The sequence below is a fragment of the Austrofundulus limnaeus genome, unplaced genomic scaffold (assembly GCF_001266775.1).
Source record: "Austrofundulus limnaeus strain Quisiro unplaced genomic scaffold, Austrofundulus_limnaeus-1.0 Scaffold1491, whole genome shotgun sequence".
Lineage (NCBI taxonomy): Eukaryota > Metazoa > Chordata > Actinopteri > Cyprinodontiformes > Rivulidae > Austrofundulus > Austrofundulus limnaeus.
In genome coordinates, this window is record NW_013953893.1 from 37,973 (window position 1) to 49,067 (window position 11,095).

General features: G+C 40.4%; 1 protein-coding gene across 1 annotated transcript in view; it reads left to right on the forward strand.

Annotated features, from left to right (window-relative positions):
• LOC106535561 (regulating synaptic membrane exocytosis protein 2) overlaps positions 1 to 10,679 on the forward strand; it is a gene marked incomplete at its 3' end in the record, with an annotated part of 27,145 nt that extends 16,466 nt beyond the window's left edge. Inside the window, 1 exon segment of the mRNA XM_014032601.1 lies at positions 9,736 to 10,679. Within this exon segment, the coding sequence (XP_013888055.1) occupies positions 9,736 to 10,679 (944 nt within the window).
• Positions 10,680 to 11,095: the final 416 nt, after the last annotated feature.

Here is an 11,095-nt window from a genome sequence, read left to right on the forward strand (position 1 = left end):
AGTACATACCTGACCCTACACCTAAAGTCACATGTACATACCTGACCGTTCACCTAAAGTCACATGTACATACCTGACCCTACACCTAAAGTCACAAGTACATACCTGACCCTACACCTAAAGTCACATGTACATACCTGACCGTTCACCTAAAGTCACATGTACATACCTGACCGTTCACCTAAAGTCACATGTACATACCTGACCCTACACCTAAAGTCACATGTACATACCTGACCGTTCACCTAAAGTCACATGTACATACCTGACCCTACACCTAAAGTCACATGTACATACCTGACCCTACACCTAAAGTCACATGTACATACCTGACCCTACACCTAACCTCACATGTACATACCTGACCCTACACCTAAAGTCACATGTACATACCTGACCCTACACCTAACCTCACATGTACAGTACATACCTGACCCTACACCTAAAGTCACATGTACATATCTGACCCTACACCTAACCTCACATGTACAGTACATACCTGACCCTTCACCTAACCTCACAGATACATACCTGACTCTAAACCTAACCTACACTCAATTCGCTCCATGGTAATAAACCTATCCCCACCAACAACATTTCCCCCCCCATGGGGACTAGGCTTATGTCCCCATAAGTAGTAGTTGATCCCCGCAAGTAGGGATGTGTGCTAAAAATGGTCCCTACATAGTATGGAATACCTGCTCACACACACCCACGCTTTTGTCCCCATAAGAAACAGTGAGCCTTCAACAGGCTGTGTGTACTGGAAAAATGGTCAGAAATCATCCCCACCAGGTGGCAAAAACATGTTCGCATGCACGCACGTGCGCGCGCACACACACACACACACACACCTCAGAAAGGTTCATCTCTCACCAAAAGCTTCTTCTGTGACTTTGAATTACAGATTCTTTTGAGCTCAAGACATTTCTTCATTTTAAAATGTAGTTTGGACACAAACTTGTAGAACTGGAAGAAAATTCCATAATTAGATTTTTAAAAATAAAATGACACATTTAACTCAAACTTACTCATGTTGTGTAATTATTAACAATTAACGCTGAGCATAATTACATAGCAAGCAAAAGCAACAGCATTTGTTTTCTACAAAAAAGGGCATGCTTGTTTTTGTGACAGTCGAGTCAGTTTTGGATGATGATGTGATTTAATAAAGCAGTTTAGTGAATGAATTAATGCTGTGGAAAAGTATTCATTTTATCGAGCAAATGACTGATCTTTACTTTTGCCAATAATATGTATCACTTGGACAGCATCGGCTTTGTCTATGGACATTAAGGTGTAAAAGCCTGAAAAATTTCCACTGTTCAGTGGTTTGATGTCTGTGTGGCACATTTGATCATAGAGTCGCATGTTTGTGATTAATGCCTTGGAACTTTCTGCTTGGTGTCWGTTCATTCATCGTTTACACAGTGACTGAGGACATAAGTGTGGAAGGTTCTGGCTGTGGATGTTTCTGATCACTGCGACAGGGAGATTAAGGCYGCCTTACCCATCACCGCTCGCAAACTCACATCTTGTTGCACACCTGTTAATCAGGGATTTTCAAACAATTGTTTTTTTTTTATTTTATGTTGTGTTACAGAAAAATACATGGGGAGCATGTCAGGTCACTAATAATCTTTTTTTGGGTCACACTTTTTAATCATACAGGGCCATAGCCTAATCCCATGATTTCAGTAAGCTTTGGATTTGAAACTTTATGCTGCTTTTGAAAAAGATTGTCCTTGAAAAAGTATGATTACATCTAGAAGTACCTGTAGAACACTCGATGATGAGCCCACTGTTAGCTCCACAACCTGCAAAACCTTAAAATTWAAACAGGGCTGGATTGCAGCAAATTTGGAAATCTCTCTGAGTGAAGGCAGATATGACATGGTTTTGCTTTTGGATTTTGTGAAACATGTTTTTCTCTGATATGTTTTCTGTTCCTGAGATGCTCACCAGGCTCTATACATTTGCCTGGCACAATTTCTTGGGGTGTGTCAGGATGCAGCTGTGTGAGAAAATCACATCATCAGATTTTGGCACATTTTTTGACAGGATTTGCCAGTGTTATAAAGGCTGAAAAAGACCCACTGCCATAAAAAGCCCACCAGAACATTGATGATAGGGCTTCAAAAAGAACATTTACATAATTATTATAATTATTCAATTTATTTTACTTGCATTGGTTCCCAGGTGCATTAGTTCCTGCCCCACAAATATCAATGTCAGAGGCTAGTGACCTCAAATTATGCTCATGTACAGTAGTTCAGGTATACACACATAGCTAACAGCCCCGATGACCAAAAACAAAAGGACCATACAAACAGTCTTAACAACTATAATACTATTTTTCATGAAYTTATGTATTCTGTATTAATTTGAACAGTTATGATGCTGTAGAAAATAATTTGCTGTTCAAAAATAGCATGTCTGGATAATAGCAGGACCCAATGGATTTTATTCTCAGTTCTGACTCCAATCGGGTACAGCACAGCATTCAGCACAGGCTTCAGCGTAAAGCCTCAAACCCAAACAAAAGCAGCCCAGTCGGTCCAGATTGGATCTAAGCAGAGACTCTGCAAAACACTTCTGAAAACCCTTCTAAATGTCTCCCCTCTCTAATAATGAATTGAACTTACAATGTACATCTCTTCCTGGTTACACCCCTGGAGGTGTTACCTTTTATATCAGATGTAGAACATCACCAACTTTGTTTATACTGCAGCCAGAACACATCAATAAGACACAGACCAACTCTTTTGTCTGTTTTAAACCTTAAGGCTGCAATGATCAGAAAGTATAAAAATACAAAACTGGATCTAACATTCAGTTAATCATTTACAAAATTTCCTTCAGTGCAACAAACTTTTATCAATCGTTTTTTCTTTAATTTGATTTCTGGAAATTGTTTGAGGATTCCCATTTGGTTTGGTTTGTTTTAATTAATCTATGAAACTCAGGTGTGTGATTTTAAAAAGAGGCAAAAATCAGCTTGATTTACTAGCCGAACAATCCCAGTCCTAGTCCATCTCTGGTGAGATCCACCGTAASTGTTTTCTCAAAGTGCAGAACATCATGAAGTGTGCTCAGTTACTGTAATAATAATTTGGGTGTTTRCATTCCCATTTTTGTTTTATGTCTYTACTTGTTTCTTTTACAGTGGGTGATTTTATAGTTGGCTCAATCAGCATCAGCCCCTGCATTAAGTCCTGTTTGACTCCTACAACAAGAAACCAGACCTACTGCAGTTGCRATTCCCGTAATGCACCATGATAATACAGAAAATTCCTCTCTGGTGGTGGCCTGTTTGGTTCATTCAGTTTGTGAATCTGTGTCAAGCTGTTTCTCACTGCCARGTCTGTGAGGACATCACATGCCAACCTTACTAATGAGAGAGTGTGTCTGAAGTAGCATGATACTGTGTTGTTTGTGAACCACCAAGTCACCATGGACATCATAACACTATGGGGTCTCATTCAGCTGCTTAAGGGTCTACTGTACTCCAACAAGATGTTAGACGGCAGATCTCGATGTAATTTAAGATGSTATATTTCTCATGGCCTAACCATGCTCAAAAGAGAACCGTCCGGGATAGATCCTGATAAGTCCTCCCACTGCAGCATGTCACACTCAGTCACAATCAWTTCAGACGGGTTGAAGGAAAAACATTTGGTATTTCTGTTGTTAAATGAGGAGGAGCGCTACTTAAGTTTGTCAGGAAGAGATTGCCTCCACTTACAACACACATGTCCCTCCACTGCCCCGTGAGGTGCCAGTTGGAATGTTAGCTGTATTTTCTCACGGCCTTTCCCAMCTTCTCTTCTGCAGACGCTGCTCAGAAATCAGCGTCAGCAACCACTTAACATAAACAAACACACCCACAAATATCTGAACATCACTCTAAGCTTGACACATAGTACTGTGAGAAATATCATATTTATGCGAGTACTGGTATTTTAAAAAAATAAATCCATAAAATCATCTACAAAGTTGGGGATAGTACTTTACACGGATCAGGTTTTTTGCTAATGTATTTTCTTGTATATAACTGAAAAGTTAGCCTCATTTARGAAATGTCTGAGTTCGTAACTGAGACAGAGTCGCAAAAAGGGGTTGAAGCGAGCTTATCTCTGACACTCCTCCATGTTGCCAAGTGAGGTAGTAGCAGATYGAGGCAGTCAACATGATGTGGGGAAAAAAAACAATAACAGCAGTGCTGCATAATGATAATGGACTAATGACATTAGTGTGCGACCYGGCCACTCCTGGAACAATAACAAACACACGTTCGTCTGTAATGACTGCCGTTTACCGGTGCCGTGCAAAAGTAGGTTTCCCGAAAAATGTTTCCCCACCAGAGGGGGCACTCACGAGTAGGCATTACTGAAGTACAGTAATCTGTTTTCCCACCAGAAAATGGCACAAATCTCCTGTGAAGTCTTGTGAGTTTTGTGTAGGTGCCRTCTGGTGGACTGTGTGTAAAATTGTCTGATGGAACATGTCATCATTCTAAACCTTGGCATTCATATGATGCAGTTACAAAATGCAATATCATAGTTTGCTGATATACTGTACATTTGTTGTCGAAATACCTTTTACTACGTATGGTATTAAAATAAAATTAACAGCCATATGATCATTTTACTGATATGTATAAAGACTGCAAAGGCTGAAAAATCCTGAAGTCAGTATGAAATTAGAGGTAGCTTGAGGATTAAATTTTTATGCCTTTTAAGCTTAAAAAGTGTGTGTGTGTGTGTGTGTGTGTGMGGGGGGGGGGGTCATATTATACGAGATTGTAATGTGATGGATTTGGGAAAAAGGTGTGAATGTCAGCTTTATGTTCACATGCTCAATTGGATCAGAGCAGCTGCTCATCAAAGCTGTGCATCTCGCTAATTTAACAAACGGATTCTGGGAATGGATCGACTTCAACTAAATAACTTGAAGAAAGATGCTCTGCTTGGAGTGCTGCTCCACAGCTCCGCCCACAAAAACAAGACAAGATACGACACGATACAATAAACTTTATTGTCCCCCAAGGAAAATCTGTCGTGGGCGGAACTGCAGCGACTGCAAGACAAACAAACACCTTACTGTGAGAACAGTTGTTGCAGAAATGTCGCAGGGCAATTTTAACCAAATAAGACAGTTGAACATATGGCATCTGAAACTGAGGACAATGAAATTGCACCAAMTGAAGAACCATTGCACGTCCCAACACAACACAACTGCAATGATGTTGTAACATAAAACCAGCAATTAAAATTTGTGAAATGAGCAAATAAATAAATAGCCAATATATAGAAATAAAACCTAGACTAAATCTTCCCCCCACCACCAATAGTAATCAAGATTTATTAAGAAGAGAAATGGAAGTTGGGAGAGAGGATAATTTAAAATGGTCACCAAAGCTCTGACCAATCACACGCTGTGATCCTCAAGCTCCACAGGACACAGTTCTGACTGGGGTCAATGCACACGTCGGCTGTCTCCGGTGACAACAGACAGAAGTTTCACAATTTTTTTTGTCGCTCAGCAGGGGGAGCAAGATGTGCGACTTTGCCTTCATTGGGGGAAATGCACTTGACGGGGTCTTGACATGTGATAAGAGTAGGAAACTACGCAAATGTCATCATCCATCAACACAAGTGAGACATGAGAATGGGCCTTCTTGCCGACTATAAATCAGGCTTTTATGCCTGAGCTCGACTGCTGTAATATGACACTGAATGCACAAATGACTCCAGCAGCATGCTTATCTATAAGACCTCTTTCACAAGTAGCCATTGTTCTTTATTTTTCTTGCTCCCTCCTATTTACATTAATTGTTCATATCATTTATAGTTTATTTCCCTCTGTGTCACTGAGGATGTACATTGAAGACAAGCAAAGTGTGTCATAGCAGAGCTACAGACAGCATAAAAACAGCGTTATGTGGAGGCTAACATGGCTGTAGTAGCTGTAAGCAATGAGAGGGACATTGCACAGAACAAAATTTAGCACTGCACCAGTGCTCTGTTGTATATACTGAGGCCCGATTAAGCATAAACAGCATTAGTATCATGGTGTAGCTGATAGAGAAGATTAGGGTTGGTACCTTTCTTGAAAGCTGCTAAAGACATTTCTTAGTTTAAACAGGAAGATCATAATGTATAAGGCTATATTGTGGCTAAATGGTTGGAGATAATTGGGAAGCTTGCCACAAGCTTAGTTTATTGGAAGTGATATGTGTATCTGTTGTGTAGAAGTTTAGTTTCTGGATGTTTTTTTTTTTAAGACAATGCTTCACAAAGGCTGGTCCTAGGCAAAACTGCCCTTATGACTGGCCTTGAGCTGTAAGGGCAGTTTTAGTTCTAATGCATTTATTACAGAGTTGCTGTTGTAGATATGAGCACAACCACTAGTACACAATCTCGTGCGTAATCTTTTCTCTCATAGCAACACACTCTCCCGCTTTAGCACATTAAATCACAGCCAACCCGTCATTCATCGCATCATTCCATCTGTAATTTCTCTTCGACTCTGTGAATGAAGCTCTGCATTTGTTTTGATGTGAAGCAGAAAGAAGTAACTTGTATAAGCTAGGCACACGTCAGAGAGTGTCGTCAGCATAACTCTGTTTCTCATCTGTGAAAGTGAGTTTATTAAAGCACACACCAAATACAGACCATGACCAGTTTGTTAAAGTCATACGACTTCTTCTGTTTTGGATTTGCTGCTCATGAGTGAAATACAGTACCTTTTTTATTTCACACCAATGTTCTTTCAAACAAGATGTGAAGTTTGATAGTACATGTTGGATTGATAATCTGAGGTTGCATTAGATAACCTGTTTCCTCTGTAAAACTACTCAGCACAGCCTGGCTGGCGCCAGTCTGAGTCTCATTTGTCCCAGTTTGATCCTTTTACTGCATGTGCTTTCCTTCTTTCTGTCTACTTTTCTTGACAAACATTTTTAAAAAATGCCCCTAGTCCTACAAGATAAAGTAAACAAATAAATAAAGCACTTATCACTGTTTGTCCTAATACTGTATGTCAGGAAAAATGGTGGTGACTTCATTTCCAGATAGATTATCAAGAAAATACAGTTACCATAATAATATTCCAGGGGACCACAAAAGCTCATTGGTCAGTGTTGAAGACTCGTAACTCTGAGGGTGTTGGTTCGAGCCCAGGTTGCATCAGAAAGAATATCAAACATTAAGCAACTTCTAAACAATAAGTTCACTCACTGAGGCGACCCCAACAGAAAGGAACAGCTGAAAGAAAATCAACATAAACAATTAATAATATTCCATCATAAAGTCAACAATTGATTAAATGGTAAATGGCTTGAACTTCTATAGAGCCTTATCAAGCACACTGATGGTGGTAAGCTACYTTGTAGCCACAGCTGCCCTGGGGCACACTGACAGGCTGCCATGCACTGGCTCAACCGAACTCTCTGACCACCATTGGTAGGCAAGGCGAGTGAAGTGTCTTGCCCAAGGAAACAACGATTGAAACAGCTGGAATGGGGGATTAAACTGGCAACTCACTGGTTATGGGAAAACCCCCCTAACCACTCTGCCACAACCGCCCKAACAGGGCAGGTTTGCATTGTGTGATTTTAAACTCACATTGTGCCAGCTTCACATTTTTTAATTTTGATAGTAACTRATGTTTATGACAATTTGAGTTACTGTTATTACTTTACTTTTTAAGTATCAAATATCAATTCAGTTCAGTTTATATAGRGCCAAGRCACAGCAAACGTTGTCTCAGGGCACTGTACASAAAACAATAAATCTAAAGAGGCCAGRAGATTGTGTTGAATCTTCACTTTGTCACAATGGTGYCAGTGGAAAGGAAAAARTCCCTTTTAACAGGAAGAAACATCCAGCAGAACCAGAACCAGGCTCAGGACAGGCGGCCATCTGCCTCGAKCGGCTGGMTTTGAGGAACAGGAAAGAGGCAAACYCAGAAGGKCTGGTCCAGTTGTATTTTCCTCTGGAAGAGACACAAAAGTCAAAGCAAAGTGTATCCACCATTTCAAGGGCTGAAAATCTGTTTGTTATACAGGAAGTGTTTTATTGGTGGGGTGGAGTTTGCTTAGACAACAGTCTAATGTACTGCAAAAGATAAACCATATTTAGCTTTATGTTTTGTTACCTTATTTGGTCTTCCTGAATAAAAATAATTTTGTCTTGTGTAATGTTTTAGAAGCCATTTTTATCTTAATGTTTGCCCATGGCTAACAGCCCATATTTTAAATGTACAGTAGTTCATTTTGTGCRCGTTCTTTATTCTGTCTCTTACTGGAGCTGGCACTTCGCAGGAGCTCCATACTCCAGTGTTCATCAGAAAAATTCAACTGAAAACACCAAAAKATTTTCTCCCCAAATATACAGTATCTCTCCTCGTTGTTTGTACTGACTGTTATGGACATCCTTCATGGTCAGACGGACTGAAATGTTGCAGAAGGCAGAGGACAAAGCTCTCTGAATGAGCCAATCACACGAGCTTTCTTTTCTTTGACCAGTGAGCAGAGCTGGCAGCAGTGATTTATGAAGCTCTTTGAAATGTACGCAAATTAGCATGTTCAAAACTAAAGGGATGTTTCACAGAACTTTTTACTTGCTAAAATGACTRTATTACATTGTAAGAAAAAAGGAGAAAGACGTAGGAGAAAAGTGTTTTATGAATAATTAATTTGGAACAAAGGAATAATTGCATTAATGCACAGTTTTGTTCTTTCATTGGTTGGCTTAACCAGATGATAAAATAATCAACTAAAAAATGAAGCTGCTGAATGAATAAATTGTCAAATATAACTTTAACACGTTCAACGGAAATTTAATCAAAGAATGACTTAAATCATTAATTTACTACTTTATTCATTTTGTATATCTTTTGCAAGTTTAGTCACAATTAGATTTTTTACTACAGAAAATAGTGTCAAATAAATGTGTAACTTGCACTGTTATAAATTCACACATTTTCCATTCTGTACATAAAAACACACATATTCTTACTTACAAAAACAACACCGAATATGTTTGAATTGCTAATTGTACTTTAATCCTTTTACTGACAAAACTAGCATAACGCAAACATATTGCTTGGTGCTTTGTGTGCCAAAATGATTTGTTTGCACACAGGTTGTTTTGCAGTGACTCTCAGCTACATCAAAGTTTGACTCAGTGTTTCAAAAACTGACCTAATAATGACCATATTTATGTTTGCTAAGGTCATTTAGCCYTGGTGGCCATCTTGAAACAGGAAAATATCAGTTTGGCTCTGTGAATTGTCATTCTGAAACTCTGTTTTGCGTTATAAAATGTTAGGAGTCTTTTGAAAACATTATAGAACATTTTGAATCTTTTGCTCTTAAAGCTAGAAGACACAGCGGTGCTTCATTTGGTTCTTAAGTTCCTTRATTTCTTTCTAACCACAGGGGGACAAGAGTCATTCAGTGTTCAGTGACAGAGACAAAGCAGTCTTTTGTCTTATTTTGACACACTTTCAAGCTCATTCAGTGCAAAAGCAGCGTACAGTGTAGTGCTGTTAAATTTACCTTTTGGAAATTTTAAGAAATTTTACGGCATGCAAAAAAAAAAAAAAAACCTCAGTTCTGAGTCTTTGGTTCTGAATTTTATCAGGCTCAAGTAAATGGACCACAGTAAAAACATGGGTTTAAATGCGAATATACTAACAATCTTATTTTTCTCCTTCTTTGTCCTAAAGGAAACAAAGRCCATCAMCATCCAGGGATCCAAATCAAAAATWCGACCAAAGGGAGGGGGGCGACCACCCACAGTATGCCCCGACAGACGGCAGCATGCCCAGATCACCGTCGGACTATGGGGATGGGGACGCTCGGCGGGCTCCGCGGGGACCACACATATTCCCAAATGTGGATGCAATAGAGATGGGCTATCGGGACCATAGGGGTCCGAGCCGCTGGCACTCCCAAGAATACCCACTTGACCAACAGCTAGATGGACCACCGASTGAGTTTGACCTCCAGCGTCAGCGCCAGGAGGAGTTCCAGGCYCGATACCGCAGCGATCCCAACCTGGCACGCTATCCTGTCAAGCCTCAGCCCTATGAGGAGCAGATGAGGATGCACGCTGAAGTGGGCCGGCTAAGGCATGAGCGTCGCCACAGTGATGTCTCCCTGGCCTACACGGAGCAGGATGACCCTGGTCCAATTAGGCTGTCCCGTCAGCACCTCACAGAGCGCCGGCCGCCTATGATGGGACAGCGTTCATACTCTGTTGACCGGTCCTCCCCAGGGCCCATGGGCCCTGGAGGCCYCCGAACCTCAAACCACAGTCCCCCAACTCCTCATCGAAGCCCYGTGCTGGGTGATAGATCAGGGGACCTTCGAAGAGGAGACCTAGGAGTCATTGGAGATGCCYTGAGGAGGCAGCAACACCATTTGGACCCAAGTTCAGCTGTCCGCAAAACTAAAAGAGAGAAGATGGAAAGTATGTTAAGGAACGACTCTCTTAGCTCAGACCAGTCGGAGTCGGTGCGTCCCCCACCCCCCAAGCCCCACAAAACCAAAAAAGGAGGAAAGATGAGGCAGGTGTCWCTAAGTAGCTCAGAGGAGGAGCTGGCCACCACACCAGAATACACAAGCTGTGAAGATGTGGAGATCGAGAGCGAATCAGTCAGTGAAAAAGGTAGGATCCTTCTACTTTCACCCTGTTGGCACATCTTTATCAAACAGATGTTTTCTGATGAAGTCACTAACGTTTCTGAATCTTTCTTTAGTTCGATGAAGACATCATGCTGTAATATTTCTGACATTGTGGGGAAGTTTAAATGCAGTTGTAATGAAATAATAGCTTTTTTTGTGTCAGTATACCTTAACTGTTTTCTGACTTGGATTCTTTCTCCAGATTTCCCACTCTGCTTTGTGTATGTGTGTGTTTCTATGTGTTTCTACGTGTTTGGCTCAATATTATCAGTTCAAAAATATTAGAATTTATATAAATATAACTTCTTTACGTCAAAGTTGGCCTAATCCATTGTTTATCTACATTGCTCTGTAGGTTCTACTTATAAAGCATAAATTTATTTTGAGTAGGTTGACTTT